General features: G+C 33.7%; 1 protein-coding gene across 3 annotated transcripts in view; it reads left to right on the forward strand.

Annotated features, from left to right (window-relative positions):
- Abl (tyrosine-protein kinase Abl) overlaps positions 1 to 23,128 on the forward strand; it is a 30,900-nt gene extending 7,772 nt beyond the window's left edge. For 2 of the 3 annotated variants that reach the window (XM_065344684.1, XM_065344685.1), the window contains exons 2-15: positions 1,510 to 1,746; positions 12,596 to 12,894; positions 14,231 to 14,372; positions 15,672 to 15,802; positions 17,145 to 17,229; positions 17,307 to 17,484; positions 18,280 to 18,451; positions 18,538 to 18,650; positions 18,732 to 18,874; positions 18,965 to 19,066; positions 19,141 to 19,255; positions 19,342 to 19,484; positions 19,563 to 19,798; positions 20,249 to 23,128. In XM_065344684.1, coding sequence (XP_065200756.1) covers positions 1,510 to 1,746; positions 12,596 to 12,894; positions 14,231 to 14,372; positions 15,672 to 15,802; positions 17,145 to 17,229; positions 17,307 to 17,484; positions 18,280 to 18,451; positions 18,538 to 18,650; positions 18,732 to 18,874; positions 18,965 to 19,066; positions 19,141 to 19,255; positions 19,342 to 19,484; positions 19,563 to 19,798; positions 20,249 to 21,706 — 3,554 coding nt within the window. In that variant the 3' untranslated portion in view covers positions 21,707 to 23,128. The remainder of the gene's footprint in view (positions 1 to 1,509; positions 1,747 to 12,595; positions 12,895 to 14,230; positions 14,373 to 15,671; positions 15,803 to 17,144; positions 17,230 to 17,306; positions 17,485 to 18,279; positions 18,452 to 18,537; positions 18,651 to 18,731; positions 18,875 to 18,964; positions 19,067 to 19,140; positions 19,256 to 19,341; positions 19,485 to 19,562; positions 19,799 to 20,248) is intronic. The other variant, XM_065344686.1, reaches the window with a different exon arrangement.
- Positions 23,129 to 23,273: the final 145 nt, after the last annotated feature.

The following is a 23,273-nucleotide window of genomic DNA, read 5'->3' on the forward strand; positions in this document are numbered from 1 at the left end:
TATGAAAATAAGATAAATGTAGGGAAACGTTCTATTTTTTGCTACGTCATCTTTCATACCAAATGCCGAACAATTTTCAAGTGAACTGCGTACATTTTTAGTTTTTCAATTTTTATATTCTATAAAAATCAAGAGTGGGCAGAATCGCGTAAAAATTGATTTGAATCACATTCAGTTTTGGCGATTCGGATCACAAATCGCGAATCGTAATTTTTTTTAAAATCTCAGTCTCGTTGCTTTTTTCTGTCATCGTTTTCGAACAAGTAGGCATATAATTCATTAAATAATAATTTACTTAATCAAAATTAAGGTTGAACATGAAATCAAAAAACTTTTATCGAGTAGAAAACTTCGAAAATTGAATTAAAAAGGTGGAAAAAATGATTTGAGTCACGAACACGAATCGTTGAAATTTTCGGATCACAAATCACGTTAGGTATTTGTATTTCGGCGATTCGACTCACGAATCGCGAATAAAAATACACGATTTAAATAGTAATCGCAACACTCCTGACAAAAATTGATTCGTCAATGGCGTGATCTAAATGTGGTTCCTGCTGCAATATCGTAGACCGGTAAACTTCATCCCCTTTCCTTCTCTTTACCACAGCCGTTTTAATAAGTACAAAACGTAATTAGGCATTTAGCATATACTATGTATTTTGTCTATCTAAAAAAGTTTGTTAAAATTAATTTCATCCTTCGAAAACAATTAAAAATACTCCAGAGATTTATTGTCTTTGTACTTATGTATTTAGAAAGTGGAAAATCGCAATAGTTATTCTTCAAACCCAATCCAAAATGCGCAACAAACTGGTATACTTACCTAGCCTAGATTCAATTCAATGATGAATTTTCAAAATAGTGATGAAAAAATACTGAACGATTGGTTGATAACGAATTTGACATTCTACATATTGAGCCAATTTTAGAGCATTATGTAAGCAAATTTATTTGTATTGTCATCGTAATCAATGCTGTACCGATTTGTTTCATCGTGTAACTTATCTGGGTTTCTTTCCATGCATGTCTAATTTTATGAATCTGTAAACCAGTCGGATTTTTAAGAAATACCGACAATCTATTGTATTCGGAAAGAGAAGAAAAGTCAAACTGATTTTGTCACAGGCATTGAAATTGATTTTAGTACGTACCCATTCAAATCATTTATTTTGAATTTGAATTTGTGTGAGATAGGTAGGTAATAGGTATGTATTTCATAATTTAAAGTTGGGAAAATCTTTCATTTTTTGAAACGTTTCAATAAAATGGCTTCTTTTCTGTGTAGACATTCTTAGGGGAAAAATTAAATAAAAAATTTAAAAAAAGGAATCTGCAAAAATTCGATATGAAACTCCGACTTCAATACTGCCCGAATTGATTAGAATTTCGTTTATAAAAAACTATAAATTAAAATTATTCCTTTGTAAATAAGGAAAAATATCTATGTATTACGAGAGTACCTATTGTACCTAACTCTAAAGTTACGGTCATATTTGGATTTTACAGAGGCTCTACTGCAAAGTCGTCCATTACCTCACATTCCTGATATACCCGATACCGATCCAAATCTACCAGCTTCGAGCGTTGTTCTTCCTAGCAATGGTAATTTGTCATTGGAAACGGCTGCCCAAAGATGGACTTCCAAAGAGAACCTACTTACTCAAGAAGACGACGATCCTCAATTGTTCGTGGCATTGTACGATTTTCAAGCAGGCGGTGAAAATCAGCTGAGTTTGAAAAAAGGTAAAATGTTACTTACATTTTTCATATTTCGAAGCTTATTTTATTTTTCCTTCACCTACCAATATGCAGTTATGGCAAGCTGAGCAACTGCTTCATTAAATGATGCTCAAGCCTCGAATGTGATCGGTTTTTTATGATAACAATCCGTCTGCGAGCAGGTTTATATTCGAAATTTTCACCTTTTATTGTCTATACGTGCTCGTCTACTCGTATAATGTACTATAGGTGCTTCGTCGAAGCGAGAAATTCTGCAATGTATACCGGTGATGGGACCAAATTGCACCGTTTTCTCACCCCTGCTGCAAAATTAGCGCGTTCACGTTGTAGCAAAGTTTGAACATGATACGCGTACGTGTACCTACGTGTCATGATTCATGAAGTTTTAAAATATTATATTAACGGAAACATTGCATAAGTTGTGATGAACCGATGAATAAGTAGTCTTAAGAATACACAAAGTGAAAAGAGCCGAGGGGTTTTATATTAAACTTGCGCCTACCTACTTGCTACTTTTCATGAACATCTTATACATGCCAGATGCACTATAAGAACCTTGGGTTTTCAAATGATTTGAATACCCTTTATGCAGAATGTTTTCAAATGTGCGAGTTTTATGATGGAAGTTTTTAATATCGGTGCAGCGTCTATTCGATTTTTCTTTTGGAACTTTGCAAAGACTTTGAAATTTCCGATAATACAGTATTTCAGTGTAACGTGTTTGCTTCGAGTTCGATTCGATTCAATGATTCCATCTTGAACAAAAAGCATACGTCAGGTTGACTTTGTTTCACGAATGTTTTTAAATACAATACTCGATTTGATTACAAGGAGCTTTTTTTTTTTTTGTTCAATTCATAGGTACTACACATAAAACGTTTGACACATTTTCCAAGTTCAAAAAGAACTGTAAATGTAACGATAGGATTTTCTTTTGAAATTATTGTGGAATTTCGATGTTGAGTTATGAGAAATTAGACTGTGAGAATAGTTTGAGGGATCGTTATCTATTATTATTTATTTTTTTAATTTTGATAAGTTGGATAAGTATAGATGAACATGCCTATTAGTACTCAAAACCTATTTGGAATGACGAGGATATTTTTGGTTGAACAGTTTTCATAATTTTAAAGAGTACGAAATTGAACGTTTCTCTCACTTACATCACTACCTCTCTAGTGTTTTCAATATTTTTATTTGAAACATTAGGAAACTCGAAGACGAAGGGTAATGCGAGTGAGGGAAATGTTTAAAATTTAATGCTCTTTGAAAATGAAAATGTAACAACACGAGTATTGATTGTTTTTCCAGTTTCTAAAATATTTAAAAGCAAACGTAAAAACAATCAATTTCAACTTGAAATTTTGGTTTATTTATTTTAAAACGTTTTAGATCAAATCACGAGACATCAGGCGTGGATTTTGAAAAAATAGTTCCGCAGCTGCCCTAGATTGGGCTCAAGGCTTTCCTCCAATTTTTTAGAGTATTTAATGACTTCTTTCAAATTTTAACCCATTTTCATAACTCTATATGGTTTAATCATGTTCAATTTTCTATGTTTTTTGCTCCTTCCATTCACCCAATTTGAGTTCATATTTCACTCTACACAGTATGAAAGGCGGCGGCGGTATATCCCTCGAGAACTGACATCACTGAGGAAACCTCCGGGTCCATGTCAGCACCCGGAGGTTTCCTCAGCGATGTCAGCATAAAAATAAGTCATCGCTTAAGGGATACGTATTTATTCAAAGACCAGGAAAAACATATGTACCTCTCTCTACCTATCGCATAATTTTTGTATAGTGTGATGTACATACATAACTAACGCTATGGAAATAAAAGTTGCTCTCTCCTCCTCTCTTTCTTCTTCCCTTTGATAGGTTTATTGTTTGCAATAAGCTGGATTATCCTTTATTCGCGGTGGAAAATCAAAAGTGGGTACATGTTTAGATTTCAACGTTTGTGTGGAAAATTTTTTATTTTTTAAAACAAAACAACGAGACTTTGTTGGCGTGGTTTGTGTTACTCGAATATGAAAGTACGATGTAATAATCATTACTTATGTTTGACGGAATATTTCTAACGTTACACCGAGTGAAGTCGATTTGTAGCATAAAATGTGGTAGGAACGTTATTTCATTAGACAGTATAACATTCAGAAAATAAATATCAATTCGTTTCGTTTAATCCGATTTATAATGAATTTAATAATGTATTCCTCTTAATGAAGAGTTATTCGTCGCGTATACTCGACGATTGGTTAATTGGTTGAAAAGGAAAGTTATCGTGTTTCTTGTTTTGTTATTAACGGTATACTGTAAGAGTGCTTCTTCGTTTCGATTAAATATTATTGCGAAGATGCGCGAACTGCGAGTAATTAAAGCGAGAAGATTTATTTTTAAGATGGAAAAATATCACTAAACTAAAACATTAAACAAATAGAATGGTAATGGAATCGTTAAACGTTGCTGTCGATTTGTGAGAAAGTCCTACATTATGGAGAATACGAGAACTCTCCTAAACAGTTAATCATAAAACGTTGGCAACCCACTTCACTTCGATAATGAAACAAAAATCATGATTCGGTTCCCTCCTAATAACTAGACTTGCGGTGTTGTTTAATTTAAATTTAGCCTCTATCTATTCTACTTTGATTTTTTTCAAATCGATTATTTCATTAAGTATACTATTTATTACGTAGGTACGTTTATGAAATCCTTAATAGGTAGATCTTATTCATATTTGACCTTTATTCTACCATTCGATCCGTTACCATACGTCTTAAACACCAAAATAATAACTCTCTTAAACGATCTTCAGTCTCATAATAGGTATATTATGTATTATTCTTGAAACACGTTCCTGTTATAAAGTTTTACTCGTTTTTTTCCTCGACCTTGTCCAAGTTACCCTTTCTGACTAATTTTGTTGAAAAAGAAGGAAGAATTAAAAAATGAAAATTTTATTCCAAAGAAGAAGTCTTTGCGTATTTAATGTACGAAATTTAAACTCTTTAATTTTTAATATTTTCTAGGTAAATAATTTGTTTGCGTTTCTTTCAAAAAGTCAACTTTGCCTCTTTTTTTGCGAATGTTTGAAAATGAAATGTCATTGGTGCTTTGTGGTAACGATGCTGGTTCGTTGATTTTCATCGGCTACTTATTTAAAATAATAGTGGACAATTTTAAGACTTTTAATAGAAGTGATATTTCATAATTTTTAATTTGCTCGTAGTTTGAATTTAAAGTGGAGTGAATTTATTCCACACGCATATGAATTTCAATTTTCGTAAGCTTTCATTTAATTAAAAATACGTTTTGGCGATTTATTTTGAATACTTATATCAATTCCAGTTCTACGTCTTGACCTGTAGAAAGTGATAACAGGGGGGTTAAAACCAATTGAAAAAAGGTTATGTTTTCAATTCAAGGATCCAGCTGACAGTATATTATTGGTTTAGATTTGGGGAAATATTTTTTGCACGACAAAAAAGGGCGTCATCACGACAAGTATTTTTTCGTTCATAAAAGATGAATGAACGACGAAAAATGATGAAGTTCCACGCCAGATGACGCCCGATAATAAAGTATTTATGAACGACTATGATTTAATAATCGAGATAAGCAGGCATTTCGTGATCAGAGATTTCAAAACTTCACCACTTTTCCGAATCTTCTTCTTTGCGAACTTTTATTTGTTTTAAAAAATTCTTTGACTGTTCACATGCTCACAGATTCGATCATTTTGACTAATAAAATCTTAACCACTATCCTCACGTTTTGTATTTTGCTGTCCTATCTATTTGAAGCAATTTTATTGGTCTATATTTCTGAATTTATGAAAAAAGTATTCAACAAGACGAATTATTAGATATTATTTTCACATCTGCAAAAAAATACCTACAATAGGTAATGGATAAATATGTACGTTATCAAGACAATCATTAGTTTACCAATATTAAGTGATGTATGAATTATTACCGCGTTTATGATAAGTAACTGATAAGATTACTTCTATGTAAAACGTACTCGTTCTTATGTGTGCATTTTCTTGGAATGTACGCGTTATTTTTAAACGTGCTAATCGATGGAATAATTGTTCAGTTAGTTAAATAGGTGAAAATAATTGAATTATCATCTAAATTAAACTTTTCTCATCAACGGCAGGCAATGAACTCGCAAGTCAACAGATTTTTCAAAGTTGTGACGTTCTTTTTTTCTCACTCTTGTTTTCAATTTGAAAGCTATTCAAATTTTGTCGCCTAGTTTTCGAGCAACGTAAGTCTAGGTAGACCTCATAGATTAAAATTGGCAGTTGACGTTTGTAGGTAGAGGTACACAATGTTACGAAGCTGTCTTGAATTATAACGGCGTAGCCTAATATTTTTTTACGTATGTAGATGAAATACAAAGCCTGGAAAAAAAATGTAAGTAGACTATAGAGGTAGAAATGTGCACACACAGATGCGGTAGTCGCGAGTGTAACCGCGAAAACACGCCTATACTACAGTAACCAGGTTAATGATCACATTTGTATTTAACATACAGCGTTCACACATTTAATGGGAAAGCGAAATAAAAATAAAAAAAACGAAAAACGTACGTACTTAAAGTTAAACCTACTTACACTAGCCAGAGAAACAAGAAAAAGGCGCTTGAAAAATAAGGAAAGAAAGAAGTATCAAAATAACGAGTATAATTATTATATTATCTACATAATAGGGCATTATGAAGTCAAAGAAGTTCATAAATAATCGTAGTTTTGACTGAATCGTTCGTTGTCATTCTTTTTATCAAGTACTGGGGCCCTATGTAAAGTCTTACTGCAGGTATCAAACGTAATGTTGTTGTATTAATTGTTCGATATAATTTTCACTATATTTTAATCTAACCTATTCGGCGATCAAAATGGTTTTTAAGACCCTATTGTGTAATCACGCTGATTGTAAATCACAATTACACACATCTTTTGGTTTATTGCGTAAAGAAAATTCGTTGGTGTGAATGATTTAGTCTTTTGATTAAAACGAACTAGCGAAGATATTATTATTTTTTAATCAAGTGAACGAGAATCAATCACGATTAGTTTACATATAAATTCCATCGTGCAACCGTAAGGTCATTTGGTATTTTTATTCGTCGTGTTAGGTTCATCCCTGCCAATTGAATGTGAATAATGTTTTTTTTATACATACTGAATTGAAGCGGTGCAAATTTTATAAATTTTTGGCGTTGAAATGAATAGGTATAGGGACATGAAATTCCTCGAGTGAAATACCTATTTGGAATTCAAGAATTTGCGAACATGAAACGAAAATAGCGAAGTTGAGTGGTTAAGAATAAATTTCTGATAATCGCTTCCATGACTAATCGAGCTACTGTTGTGAGATTGAAAAAAAGAGAAATGTCTTTTTTCTAAATTGGGTGTATATATATTGAAAACAAGTTAACAAAAATTCAACATTGAAAAAAATTGTGATACCTATGGACCTATGGTATCTTAAACCAAGTTGGAAACGATTTTTACAAAATTTTATTGTTTTGAAAATGAATTGAAGACATTTGGTAGTGGAACTAAAATATGAAAATTCGAACAAGTTTTCATTACTCCAAATCTTATATTTATTTATCCACTACTTACTCACTAAGAAAAGATTAATAGTTACAAATCAGTTCAGTTTTGAAGCACACGTACATATAGCTACATACCTAGTTTACCTACTTATTGTGCCCAAGCTTACAGTAAATACATATGATTCAACTGTTGAATAAACTTAATGTAGCGAAAACTTAATTCATCACTTAATATTTTTTTCGTATGCAAGTATCAATTATAGCTACTTGCGTAGAGATTGACTCGAGCCAGGTGCTCATCCTTAATACGTAAAGATTTATGCGTGGTAAGTTCAAAAGAATTATATTTCAACTCATATACGTGACGTTATTTTCGCACTATTTCTCACGTGTAAGCTGTAAACAAGACTTATACATTTTTCAGTACTTGTGTTTACTTTGTCACAACGATATCAATCTGCGAATCGAAGTTGAATGCATGAACATGGAAATTGAAATTTCAATTTGTAATGCTTAATCGAAAATAATATGAACAATAAACCACGTTCATGAAGAAATACACGGAGGTATATAATGTAGAAATTCAGCTATCGATTTTGTAAATAAAATAGCTTCTGTTTTAGTTTTTATTGATAATTAGCACGAGAAAAAACAATAAAATCGGGTATTTCAATTTTCGTGACAGATGGATGAATACACTTTAACCTCAACTCAACTCAAACGTTTACACATTAATGCGAATCGAATTCGAAAAAAAATTGCGGGGAAGAGTAAAGAATTGTAATTGTCACGAATCATTTGTTGATTTTTCTATCAAGTTAAAATTGTTTGCCTTCAATGAACACGTGTGCCAAGAGACACGCGATTTATTACCCTAATCGATCGCATCTGAAAGAATGTTAATCTTTGTAGGTAAAAAAGAATCTTTGTATATGGGGAATTTTGAAGTTTTTTACAGCGCTTTGTAGCTTAAATTTTTTATTTTCAGATCATAGTAAAAATGAGCTTGAAATAGGATTTTCTTATCTTCTCACCTATGTTTTTACCTATCTAAATTTTACGTATGATTACTTTTCCTATAATATTAAAAAGCAAATTTGGTTGGTTTTGTAAGAAAAACAAACAAACAAAAACAAGTAAGTGGAAATGTCAAATTCTTGAGAATTTTTCAATCGCTATCGCCATAATTTAGATACTTAACTACTTACGTAGGTACGTTGATTAATGAAGTTGATGATTTGTCTAGGTACATAGAAATTTATTATTAAAAAATTAATTTCTAATTTTTACTCGTGAATGCCAAATTGTCAATAATACGAACATTAACTTCGTTGCTCTATTAGGAAAAGGTCGTAACTACAATTTTTATAAAAAATGAGATAGTGGTATCATTGGAAAGAGAATTTTGTCCTCTACATGATGCAACACTTGAAATTGAATTTCAATGTTTTTTGTTCTCGTAATAGCCGAAAACAAATGGTTTTAAATACACGTTTTCAAAACTGTTACAATGAAAAGGTTCTAAATGATATTGTTTCTCAGATTGAACCTATTTCTTTTGATTTTTGTAATTTGTTGGTAAGAAAAATCATTATAAACACATAATTTCACGTAATTTCACTGATAAATTGCAGAAAATCAACCTCATCACCTTAAGGATATCGTTCCTGTGTATTTCTTATGGGCTTTTGATGAAAAAAGCTTGACTTAAGGTGAAAGTTCCTTTGTTGAATTTTACTTTTTTCAGTTCAGAGTTCCTCAAATAAAAAAATGAAAAATCAGTGCTACCAGGATGTTTATTTTGAAAATTAGCAGGAAAATGATTGCAATAACCAAATGTTCTCTTACCTCATCTAAAACTATCAAGTGTACTTGATAGAATGCTCTTTAAAAATTAAAATGCGTTTTCTGAGAAATCAACTTTCATGTAGTTACGACCTTTTCCTAATAAAGCAACGACTTTCATAATATGTATTTAATAAATCCCTCAGAAGGTGTACGTGTCCACTATATCCATTATCCATGTCTAAAAATGAGGAATTTTTATTAGCTGAACAGGAGAAGATGATTCTTTATGACATTTAAAATTGAAATTATTGAAACATCGAATAATCATCAGAGAAATGAACGTTCATTTCATGTTGTACGAGGAGATGAATTGAGATGAGAACGGAACAGCTTTTATTTTGCATTTAAAAAGCTTAAAAATTTTTTAATTCCCAAGTTCAAACACACTGTTTTTTTTCTTTTTTCAGTGGCTACTTTTTTATCCCTGCATAATAGACCACCGATAAAAAATCACCCGTGCCAAAAACGGCACCACGGTATAAACTTGGAAGGCCGCGGGGTTATAACTTTTCAGTTTTCACATTGGAAAATTTTTCTCCCATTTGAACTTTCAACACAAAATTCAAACCCTCGCTTTTAGTGACCGTCCGCGATAAAACCGACCATCCGTCGCGAAAAATCGATACCTATTTTTTTTTCGCGAATTTTTGTCCCCTAAACCATTTAGGGCCCAAAAATAGGCGAAAAAACACGGTCACTTATATTATTTCTGGGATATTGACATTAGACATTACTTACACTACATCAATCGTGTGTCCCATGTACCTATAAGAATTTGGATTTCGATTTTTGATAAACCGAAATGAGAAAAAATTTCCCTACTTTGAAATTGAAAAATTAGGTAACTATAAACGGAAAAAATGGATGTTTGAGTGATTTATTTCAATTGTCAATGGTGCATGGCAGCATAGCTAAAGATTTCATTTCGCATTGAAACAAATGTATATAGGCAATTTCTTCTCTTTTTGGTGAATCTAAATCCCTTCGTGGACACCCGGTACATCGTGACTGTGACTATCGTGATGAGTGATAATGATAACACACAAGCGCGCACACATACACACAATCATTTGAAAATCTGACATTTTTTTCCTTCGTTGATTTCGTTGAGTGTTGAGTGTTGAGTGTCCAGTGTCTTGTCTATTATCAAGGTTCAAGATTATTTCCACGTGTGTCTTTTTTCTAATTTCTTGGAAGATTTCATCAAGTAATATTAATGTCATCAAAGTGTAACGTAATAAATGTAATGTAATATTTTGATTAAAAGTGATGTTGCTTTTGATATCGTATTGTTATTCGTTTAGAAGATAACTAGAGAAAAAATGTTTGACAAACTGAAAATCTTCTTCGGCCTCCCTAAATTCAAAACGGTTAGACCATACAGTTTAGTTTTTACGTTGAATTGCAAAATGACAGTTGTTATTTTAGTGATGTTCGTTTTAATTATCTTTGCTAAGGATTTCGTCGGCGATCCTATTGGGTGTTTCGCGGATGCAGATTCAATAGTGCCAGAAGATTTCCTCATGCACTATTGTTGGGCAGAATCCACGTTTCTCCTTCGTTTGAAAAGCACTGAAAGAGGCACATTGAAAGAAATGCACTACAAATCTCTTTTTGGAAATACTGCCGAACATGATGAAGCGAACAGGATATACCAACGTTACTACCGATGGATATGGGTGTTACTGATTATCCAAGCAGGTTTTTTTCATTTTCCTCATTATTTGTGGAAGATTCGCGAAAATGAAAAATTGAAATACTTAACAGCCGACCTTATGAATCCTGTGCTGGAAAGTGGTGTTAGAGACAAAAACATAAAATTACTGGTGGAATATTTCTCCAGGAACTCAAACACTCATACGGCATATTTCACCACCTACTTTTTCTGCGAAGCTCTGAGCTTGTTGAATGTCATCTTTCAGTTTTGGTTTCTTAATGTTTTCCTGAACGACGTTTTCATTACATTGGGCTTAGAGGTTATTGATACACTTAATACGAAACCAGAAAATCGATACGATGCGTTGTCACAGATTTTTCCCATCTCGACCAAATGTGAATTCTCATATGTGGGTCCTTCAGGAACAATGCAGAAAATAGCGGCAATGTGCGTTTTACCACTTAACCCAATACATGAAGTTATATGCATTTTTCTATGGTTCTGGATGATATTCCTGGGTGCAGTATCGACAACGTTTCTACTTTACCGGTTGATGATCATAATTTGTCCAGAATTGAGGTATTCGATATTGGCTGCTAGAATTAAGTCACGCATCATTCGCGAAGAAATACGCAAAATTACGACGAACTTGAGCCTTGGTGATTGGTTTATTCTTTGCAACATTGGATGCTATGTTGAGATATCTACGCTAGCAGACTTAATTATCTTGATTAACGAAAATTCTCTCGATAGCGAGAAAAAATGTGCTTTGTCCCCCAATGTGTAGAATTGAATGAAGATGTTGTATTTGTGTTCTAAGTTTTCTAAAATATTTTATGTGTATTTTGAGTAGTTACATTTCAAGTTCGAAGATTCCAAAAGAATCTGCCGATTCGAGTAACTTAGCTTTTCGGTTGCTAATTTCTTGTTCTTAAGTTGTACTTGTTTCATGTTACGTCGAAGTCGTGTTTTTTGTTTTTGCATATAATATATAAGGTACTTACGTTTTTAATATAAAGTTATGTTTGTTTCTGTAATCACTAATCACTAGCTGTTGTAAGCTAAGTACTTATATTATGTAATTGAGTTGTTTCTCGAGCTATTCTCAAGGAGAGAATTTTTTTTTCTTTCTTTTCTTTTGATTTTATATTTTTAAATTCGTGCATTTTTTTTTATCGTCGATCTCGATCGTGTAAGTACTAAGTTTGAACTTTGAATTGTATTTTTTTCAACTTTGTCAATTTCAAAAACTCATTTTGATATTAATTCTGTTGATTTTCATTTTTTAAATTGATCGAAATCCATTTCAAGGAAGGGTTGTAACTCTTGTTTTTGATTTTTTTTTCAAACTACACACAGTTTGTCAAATTGTTTGTTGAGTGGAGTGGAGATAAGGTTGGAAGATAGAATGGGAATGAAACACGATCGGAAGTTTATGCGTGAGTAATTAGAAAATTACATTTAAGTGTCTACGCATGAACGGTAGATGTTGGTAATCAACTAGCTGTCTTAAGTTGAGCAAGTCACTCAACGTATGTATTGATTTCGTTGTGAAGAACCTTTTATTCAATACTAAACCGAATCCGATATTTCCCAAAACCGTAGGCTCTCCCATGCAGGTACATTGAATGTACCTAAAAACCAATAGATATCATGTGCGAAGAAATGAATAAAAAAATGAATTGCCTTTAGAATAATCTTGACGCATTGAGTAATTAAAATAGTCTTGCAGCTTGACTTGTATACTAACAATGAGAATATTTTTACATTTCAGGCGAACAAGTGCGTATTCTTTCGTATAACAAGAGCGGAGAATGGTGCGAAGCTCATGCATCTTCTAATCAAGTCGGCTGGGTACCGTCAAACTACGTAACACCGGTTAATTCTTTGGAAAAGCATTCTTGGTATCATGGTCCTATATCGAGGAACGCTGCCGAATACCTTTTAAGCTCTGGCATAAACGGTAGTTTTCTTGTGAGGGAAAGTGAAAGTTCACCGGGTCAACGTTCCATTTCTTTAAGATATGAAGGAAGAGTCTACCACTATCGTATTAATGAAGATAACGACGGAAAGGTAATTTTCTTCTTTAAATGTCACCTAGTTCGGTATTTGGAAAAACGAACCGATACGTTATTGCGATTTATCGAGAGTTTATTATTAATAATCATTGTTTCAAAGAATTTCCTAAAGTGTGGTAGTAATGTCCCTGAAATTTGGCGTGAGAAAAACATGTGTGATTATATTAATTCATTTACTTTCTGATGACAAAACACGTAGGCTTATTAGAAATGATTTATTTTGCTAGCGGTTTCTGTTCTCTTAAATAATGTAATATTACAAGTTTAAAACGGTGAAAAGTCTATTCCATTTGCGAAACATCCATGCGGCAAGTGTCGAATTTATTTATTCAGTTCAAACTTCAACAATCGGTCCAGCTGGATAGTCACTAGTCAGAAAACTCTCCAGTCTTCTTGCCTTTATGAGAGAATTATGATTAAAATAAAAATGAGAAGTATCTAACAACCTTGAATGGGATGAACCGTTGAAAATGTTACGAACGAGTTTGAACTTGTTTAAGAAAAACGGTATTTTCGTCGGAATTCGAAACTTGATGGGTTTCAGCTTCATCGTTCAGGCGGCTAGCTAGTTCATTTTGAAGGTTATGTCGGCGAGTACGAACTACGAACTATCTACGCGGTCGGGTACATGTTTATTGTTTAGTCACCTGTTCTAAGTGAGCATGGGAGTCTCTTTTTCTTCAGTCCACATGGTTAAATAACGTGGAAGGTTATCGTCTGCCTATCGGATTCTCCTTCGTGTGTTGCTCGAAATGATATTCTTAACAAATTACCGAAGGTAAAAATCAGCAGTTGAGAACTCATCGTTTAGCAAGTAATGCTTCTGAAGACCTAAATGTTATATAGCAAATTGATTCAAAAATGTTCTATGGGTACTTATTTGATTTTCATCAGATTATATGTAAGAGCCCCAAAAATTCTGACAAGCAGTTAGTTCGTCTTGGTTTCCGGTCTTCTTCTCGAAGCTTTATCGTTGCATGTTGGTATCTTCATCATTTTCATCATTCATGACGTAAATAAATGCGAAGTTGAGAAATGAACACGAAATCAATTGAACAAAAAATGCATCGAAATGGGAATTTACAAGTACCTAATTTTTGCAAAATGTGGACATTCATTGCGTAAAAAGAAACTTCTCGTGTGAATACGTCCAACCGAAAGAATACCTAGAACTGCGCGTAAAAGTTATGTAGGGTATATTACATCTAGTTGTATACATGTGAGACTGAGAACAGTGAATGTAGATATTCATGTATGATATTTTTACATCAAATACATACGTTTTTGATTAATTAAATTTATTATTTGTTTGTGTCTGCGTGTTTGTATAGGTATACGTGACAACGGAAAGTCGCTTTAATACGTTAGCCGAATTAGTTCACCATCACTCAATGCACTCGGATGGTTTGATTACGCAGTTATTATACCCTGCTCCGAAACACAATAAACCCACTGTTTTCGCTCTAAGTCCTGGTACGTATATTTTTTCAACCTCTTTATCATATTACCGTGTATGTAAAATAAAATGTAGGTACCTAGTTAGTTACCTACTCGTTGACGGATTAAAATTACCGAGGCGTCTGTGGTAGGTACGCGTCAATCATCCGGTGATCTTGTTACCATACCGAGATCTTCGTGAAATACACGTTCGAGTTGAAAAACACGAATACTTTTTCGTTCGTTTATGATCATTTGATCAACTTCATATAGCAACATGTTGGTTCAGTTCAGTCGGTGAATGAAAGTGTGAAATATTATCGAATAAATTGTCGTTCGATGTTTTTATGTAACAATGTTCGGAGAAGTTTCGCTTTAATGTCTATGTGTCTGGGTTTACTGCGTGAAATTGAATGTACACGTATTTAACGTCGCCCACGTGGACGTAGAGATGTTAAATGTACTTATGGCGGAGGTACCGTAAGTCTGGGTACGTGTTGTGAGCCCACTTTTGTTCTTGGATCCTTGGATTCGTTTTAATGAATTATTCTGATTTCTCGATGGGCTTATACTCGTACGTAGAAGCGTGAAAATAGGTTTTACAAAAGAAGACGGGGGCATTGATTAATAGCGAATATTTCTCATCCTTCGGTCAAGTAAAGTATACTCCATGGACCATATAAATCGTTCGGTTTCCGTTTCGTTTATGAAGTTTTAGGTTGAGCAACTCTTGTAATTATAAAAATATAAAAAATTGGAGTAGAAGAATGATTTTTTTTCTCTCTTCGCCAGTTTGGTCATTTCATCATCAGGAAATGTTTGAAACGGAAAATAGTATTCGAGAAATCCCTGAAGATCAAAACACTTATTTTTTCACAACGATGTTATTAGCCCTTCAATTATTTAACGGCGGTTGTTCTTTCAAAAATTATACGAATACGAGGCAAGCGTCAGTACGTTGGAAGTTGAGTTGAAAAATGTGATCCAGATCCACAATTTCTTGAATTACCTACTTATTCCGAAATGAATTTTTTTCGCCCAACTTCTTGCTTTCTCTTTTTTTCACGTATAATTATCTATGTATTCGTTTCAATGGAGTATTCTTCGTTAGAGTAAATGAGTCGATTTTAGAAAAATACTCGCGAATTAAGTCAATTTGATGGAAACGTATTTTTACCGTTAATAAATGGATCCTTGGCACGCTCGTTTCTAAAAGTACTTGGTAGGAAGAAAAAAGAGAATAAAACGTGACAATTTAATTCAATCAAGCGTCTAGTTTTATTTAGATGTATAAAAAGTATTATTAAATTTTAATCTTTCTCTTTGAATTTTTAGAACCAGACGAATGGGAAATTAATAGAACGGATATTGTTATGCGACATAAGCTGGGTGGAGGCCAGTATGGTGATGTATACGAAGCTGTTTGGAAAAGATATAACAGAACAGTTGCTGTAAAAACATTAAAGGTATGTGATGAATACTTAATTGATCATAAATACAAAACATTTAGAACTAAATTAATGAACGATTTAATATTACTTAGTCATATGTATGTATTTCATAATCTGTAAATTATTCACGCCTTTCGGCATAATCAGCAAATTGACGGAATCGACAAAATGTTGAAAAAATTGGTAACGAAATTTTTTTGGAAACACTGCGATTAATTTTTCGATTTTTGGTGGATTTTAAAAAATTTTAAAAGAAAATCCAATGTGGTTTTCATCGTGAAATTTTAACATTTTTATAATGATGAGGAACATTTCGGAGTGGCACGTTTATAATTAGTTTGTAAACTTCGTAGTAAAGCATTCGAATGAGGCAAATACAGAAGTATCAATTTCAGCATGAAGTGATCACATTCGTGTCCACTTGGAAATAGAACTCTCAAAAGCTGCTATCGTTAGTTTCTAATTTCGACTTCCTGAATTAACAAAGTAGGCTATCGTTCCAATTTGTTCCTGCTGGATATTAAAGCGTTGTTTCGTAACTTGAACCATGCCAAAATAAATTTAATTGATTTATCTGTTTTGTTCTAAATTTTTCCACATGATAAATACTCCAATTTTCATCATTTCTGAGAAAATTGTTCGATGTGTAATTCGTTCGTACGAAGATATTTTCAGTTTCGTTGTAATTTATTCGTTGTTATGATTCACTGCCACTTCCTCAAATTACATCGTTCCTCCCTCCCGCGATTAGCTTAATCTTAAATACGCGCTCGATCTCAGTAGAATACATTTTTTTCCATTATTAAAAAGTAAATTTTCAAAATTTTGAAGTTCCTTCATTACGATTTTACTTTACCTGAGAAATGTGGATTCTTGCAATGGTAATTATGTATTTTCATCAATACGATATGACTGTCTTGAAGATAATCATACATATCTACGTAGCTACAGCTAGCCATAAATTATAATACGGAATATTTTATTGGCAATACGTTCTAATGAAGCCGGTGCATTCAAAGCGAAGCCGAAAACGTCGACAATAAAAAGAATGTAGACCTGAGGGTATGTAGATTGAACTCGGCATTGTTTACATATGTTTTGGTCGACGGTATACGAGAGTACAGCCAGCGTGAACTACGAAGATAGGATACATTTTATTGTTCTCCACTATTTGAATGGAGTTATGCCGTTTAATTCGAGTATTTTTAGATCATTAAGGTTTTTTTTACTCCACTCTCCTTTCACTTCGCTGAATTTTTTATACCGTAAGGAAAAATTTAACTAATGAACAAAATTTTCACATGATGAACTAACATATGTGTCTATGTTGTTTGCTTCTCTGTTTACTCATGTATAGGAGGATACAATGGCGTTGAAAGATTTTCTAGAAGAAGCTGCCATCATGAAAGAAATGAAACACCCTAATCTAGTCCAGTTATTGGGTAATTACCTACGTTTGAAAAATTATGTGCTAATTTACTCGGCGTTTGTACTAAAAAGATTGGATTTTTGTTCGCAGGGGTTTGTACCAGAGAACCTCCATTTTATATTATTACCGAGTTTATGAATAAAGGCAATTTACTAGATTATCTGAGGCATGCGAATAAAGATCATATTAATGCCGTCGTTTTAATGTATATCGCTACTCAAATCGCCAGCGGAATGAGTTATTTAGAAAGTCGATCGTTTATTCATAGGTGTGTATGATACATTTATGTACGTATGTTTTCAAAAACAACACTCTTATACTATTTGAGTTATTATCTATCGTATGAATTTAATGAACCATTATCGGTCAAGATTGAAACGTCGAAACGAAATTGGGATTCGTAGATCTGTTATTTTGTTTTTTTTTTCGCATTGGATGAGAGGAAATTAATGAAATCTCGCAGCATTATGTCGATTTGATGGACAATTATTGTTATTTGAAAGTCGACGTTTTTCAAAACGTCAACCATCGCGATTTAAAGAAAATTTATTTCTTTGATTGAATAAAGATAATAAATGCTTATTTTGAACTAGTAATCGCGAGGTACTCAAAATTATTATTATTATTATTATGGCCTTGCATCTTTTATCATTTCAAGTGGTGACGGATGCATATCATTCTCATCTAGCGAGATGTTATTCGAGTCAAGGTTGAGAAACAACTGTGCTATTTATAATTTTTGATCTAGCTTTTTCTATCGTTGTACTCAAAGGAAATTTCAACATTTGAGTGAACAATACGATTACGAATCCGTTATTTCGTTAAACTTCTCAGAGTTTTCGAAAAAGTTTTTTTTTTCTTTTTTAAATAATACAACTGAGTGATCGGGAAAAAATTTGACGTCCCGAAGAAGATTTTGTTAAAATACCTACTAAAATAGGAAAATATTTATTTAAAAAAAAATAGTTCCTTATTCTACATTCATTTTTACATTTTAGCGAAAAAATCAAGATTATAACATTTCATTGAAATATTTGTAAAAAATTAATTATTATAATTACAGGGATTTAGCAGCGAGAAATTGTTTAGTTGGTGATAATCATTTGGTAAAAGTAGCCGATTTCGGTTTAGCCAGATTAATGCGAGACGATACGTACACAGCTCACGCCGGTGCTAAATTTCCTATCAAATGGACCGCTCCCGAAGGTCTAGCGTATAATAAATTTTCTACTAAGGTAATTACTACGAGATTTAACGAAAACGAAATACCAAAGAATACTTACAATTTGAAAATAATAATTTACTACGTATTTTGTTTCAGTCTGATGTATGGGCGTTTGGTATCTTATTATGGGAAATTGCTACCTACGGTATGTCTCCTTATCCGGGTGTTGATCTCACCGATGTTTATCACATGTTAGAAAAAAATTATAGGTATGTTTGGTGTTGCCATATTGATTTTTTTTTTTTTGAAAAATATTTGCGAAGTATTAGTTTATTTACTTTTACTTTTAGAATGGAATGTCCACCGGGCTGTCCGCCGAAAATTTACGATCTAATGAGACAGTGCTGGCAATGGGTACCGAACGAAAGACCAACATTCCAAGAAATACACAATTCCTTAGAAAATATGTTTCAAGAGTCTAGCATCATCGAAGGTATGTTTTCCAAATGTTTTTTGATTTATTTCGAGTATGATTGGAATTTTTTATCCTAACCTCGACGCCGATTTTATTTTTGGTTTTTAGAAGTAGAAAAACAGCTACAAGGTAATTCTCAATCGTTCAAGAAATCGAGATCGGAAAGTAATACTTTAAATAATGATGCTTCGATTCCTAGTAATAGTAAAGGTATGCGGAATTATGAATTTATAGGTGACGATATTTTAACGAAAAATGATATAATAATGATATTTTCTGTTTAGATACTTCCAACACTAGATTATCTACTTTTGGCGGTAGCGTTCCTGATAGAGTACAGTTAAGAAGACCAATTAATAAAAAAGGAAAAACCGCTCCTGCCCCTCCTAAACGTACTAGGTATGTGTTGACAAAGTATCCGTTTATTTGTCTGTCTGCAAATTGAAACCATAACCGATGATTTATTTGTTCATTTGTTTCGCTAGCTTGCTGTCGTCTTGTAGTTCATTTCGAGATTCTCAATACGGTAATGGAGCTGGTAACGCTAATAGCGGTAGTCACGAATTCGATTCCAATATGATATTCCACGGTCATCAGATTAATCCCGAGGATGGATCTTATCTGAACGGTTTGTGTTGAATTTTAATCAGTTACCAATTTTGATGATACGATGGTGTGTTATTAAATTGATTCGTGTATTTTGAAGGTGCTGGAAAAGATCCTTATTTCAAGTCGAATAGAGGCGATAGCGAAAGCGAGATTTTAGAGCAAACTCCGGATACAGATGATTCCGGACCGCATTCATGTCCAGGAGAATGGACGAAACATTCCAATACTAATAGTAGTAATCGAAATATTACTCAACATAAGGCTAAGAAAGTACATAAAGTTACCAATGCGAACGTCAAAGAAAGTCCAACTTCTAGTTCGAGTTCGCAAAAAGTAAGTTACAGTGTTACGTTAGATTCGAAGTAGTCAAGTGGAATGAATCAAAGTACCAATCTAGTATCGAAATTCGAAATGAAGCGTTTCAAAATCTATGCTTCCGCCGGTTCAACTCCAAAAAAATTTTCAGCGACTCTTTTCTAGAAAATGAATTACAAATCTGTCGTTTTTAAACGTGTCAGTGTGAAAAAATTCAGTTTTTATCCTATTTTTCGCCAGGCCATCCCCCTCTAGAAATAACATTCTGATAAAGAATTTGAATCAGTAGAAAATGATGTAAGCAGTTTTTGCTTGAAAAGACGGCTAATTCGACCGAATTCACAGATGTCGCTGAATTTCATTTCAGCCCTTTTCATTTCTAAACTATAAAACAGCGCTAGACAAAGATCAAACAACTGGATTTTCAGCAAATTTTAATAATTTCTTGTATTTTTTTCCTGTTTACAGCAAGTACAAGTGGCAGCGCTGGAAGTGCAAAACGTCAAAAGAGCAATCAATCGATACGGAACGCTACCAAAAGGAGCTCGAATCGGCGCATATTTAGAATCCTTACGTCAAAACGGCATCGGCGAAGAAGAAAACGCCGACTTGGCGAGCTCTTCGACTATGGCTTCGTCGAATGTAGGTTCTTCTTCAACGTCGAAAACATCCTGCGCCCAGCCAGGCAATATGATGAGGAGTAATTCTTCGGGCGGATTCCAACATAATCATACCAGCGGTACGTCGTCTTTGTCGCGAAACCGAGCAGCGCCTCCGTGTTTAGCCGATCTAGAATTCCCGCCTCCTCCGCCGCCCGAAGAATTAGAATGCGAAGACGTCACCAATCTGCAGCCGTCCACGGAAGAGGCGAGTTTCAGATTCGGCGTTAATTTACGACACCGAGAACCGTCTACGGATTCTTGTAACAGTGCTAAATCCGAACCGGCTAAGAAAATCGCTTCCGGTAAAGGGACACGTGCATCACCTCCATCGCCGCCCGATCAAAATTCCCTCAGCTTACCCCCTAGTCCGCCCGATCCTCCGGAAGAAACCCAGTCGCCGGTTGTTGGCGAAAGTACCAAACAAAACGAACCCGAAGAAAAGAGCTCCCTTAACCATAATTTATATAAAAGCGCGATTCCGGGCATTATGAAAGAAATGATGGATTTGAAGTTAGTATCTGACGGTAAAGATCGGTCTGGCGGCGATACCGAAAACGAGTCGGCTGTTTCGAAAAAGCAAAATCTTCGAAAGATTTCAACCAGCGCGGATACGAAAAATGAGTCTGGTAACGTGTTCAAGGTACAGCTGAAAAAAGTCGATCAGAAAAAATCCTCGAACGAGGATCCGATCGACGTGAAATCAAGACTGAAAAAAGTAGACAGCTCTAAAGTATCCAAAGAAATTAAATCTAATTCGAACGGCGATAATGTCAACGAAGAGGAAGATAAACGTTGCAGTACCGGTAGTATCAACAGCTTGAAGAAGCTGTGGGAGGGTGAAAGTCCGCCGGAAACGTCCAAAGAACGGAAAATATGGCCGCCCGACGAAAAACCCACCATAGCTGTTAAACCTACGACTAAAACTGCCGTAAAACAAGCCATATACGCTACGCCTGGTGCGCTAGCCAATGTACTAGATATTTGGCAAGTACTCGAGAATAATATCGCGACGATGAAATCTTCGCAACCTGTGAATTCAGCCAGCTGGCTCTTATTGTCTGATAAAGTCGCTTCTTTTCATTCGGCTTGCTTAAGTTATGTAGATTCGGCGGCGCCTCCTCATTCTAAATTTCATCTCCGAGAATTGCTGACCAAATTGGAGACTAAATCGAGACTACTACGTACGTCCGGTGCCCGTAATAATAAAACATTGGACGATTTATACGATATGCTTAAAGATGTAATCAACGCTGTGCAGAAATGAGAAATTTTTCGAATACCGTACCCAGAATAGGTCGATTGGTTCTACCGTATTTTCTCTATATCTCTCTCGATTAAATGATTTCGTCGGTTTCGTTCGAAAAGCAATCGCTTCGCGACACGTTTCCCTCAAACTAAACGAAATGCGCTGAAAATAACGAGTTTCAAATTGCGGCACGTTCTCGAGTGAAAGTCATTGGAAAAATTTTAATTTTGTAGAATTATCGAGGTGCTAGTTACCATAATTTTCACACTGTTTGGTTTTATTTACGTTCCGAATTTATCGACAAATTTTTAATGCGACTGGCACAATGCTTCCGATGTCAGACGTACGCTTCAGAAGTATTTTTTCGCGTAAACGAATTTTATTAGCTCGAGTAGTTTTGATTTTAGCATTTTTTTACTAAATTCAAACCAAACGCTTCTTTTGCTGATTGTATTTGAATTGTTTATTCAGATGTTACGTATTTTCATCGAAAAACAATCAAATTAATCGAAAAGATAAGTTTTTCAGTTTGCCGCTGTCTTCCGAAATTTTCCGCATAATATTATGCTCATTGCTCAACATGCTGTTAATTTCTCAATTATTGCATTTATTTCTTCTAAGAATAGAATACACATCGAACTAGCTAAGGTGCTGATTAATAAATATTAGCTCGGTTTTTATTTTTTAATTGTTCATTATTTCAATGGTTTAACTATTTTTCATTCGATTGATTTTTCCTGAAAACATATGTCATTTTTGAATTTCATTACATCTTGCACCTGCGTTTAATCCATCTATTTAACGTTTATCATTGTATCTTCAATATATTTCCAGTTTTCGAGCTTCATTGCTGGAAAGCCTTTTTTTTTCTCGTGTATTTCAAAATAAAGACTGAAAAATTATGTAAACTTGTAAACGTGTGTAAATATACTTAAACGAATACAACGTATTTACGCTGTATTTTTGTTCTAGTCCGTTTAATTTTAACTTATTGTTTAAAATGTGATTTCTTTTTTCCTCAATTTGTACAATTCCAGAAAATTTCATTTTTCGTATATTGATATACCCAAATATCTTTTATGGAAATGATTTCGTTCAACGCGAACATGTGAAGCTTTTTTATCGTACAAATATAATGCTTGAAATTATACCTATGCGTATCGTAAGTGTTGATAAGTACTGATGTGGCCATGGAATAAAAAACACGTATTTTGTCCCTCAAATTAACGTGTATTAAGAGATATTATAGTGCGTAGTCTTTACGAATTTATTAAAAGCGTTCAAATTTTTCAATTTCTTCCATAGTAATATTCTTATGTAACTAATCGCTAATTTTGTACATAATAACTTTTTTTTACGTATTTTTTTTTATTTTTCCTTTTATTATTACCAATTTGCTGTAAAAATATATGTATTCCGAAATAGAACATTTTAGAGAAACGTTGATTATTTTTTTGAACGGTTTGATATTACACATCTTAACAGTGCCACTGTGTCAGAAAATCAGATCGGAAGTTGAATAGAGCTCGTCTCACTGATAACGCATTGGGGCTTAGGCCTTTTGAGTAGAAAAATTGTGCTAGGC

Source organism: Planococcus citri, chromosome 1 (assembly GCF_950023065.1).
Source record: "Planococcus citri chromosome 1, ihPlaCitr1.1, whole genome shotgun sequence".
In the NCBI taxonomy this organism is placed as follows: Eukaryota; Metazoa; Arthropoda; class Insecta; order Hemiptera; family Pseudococcidae; genus Planococcus; species Planococcus citri.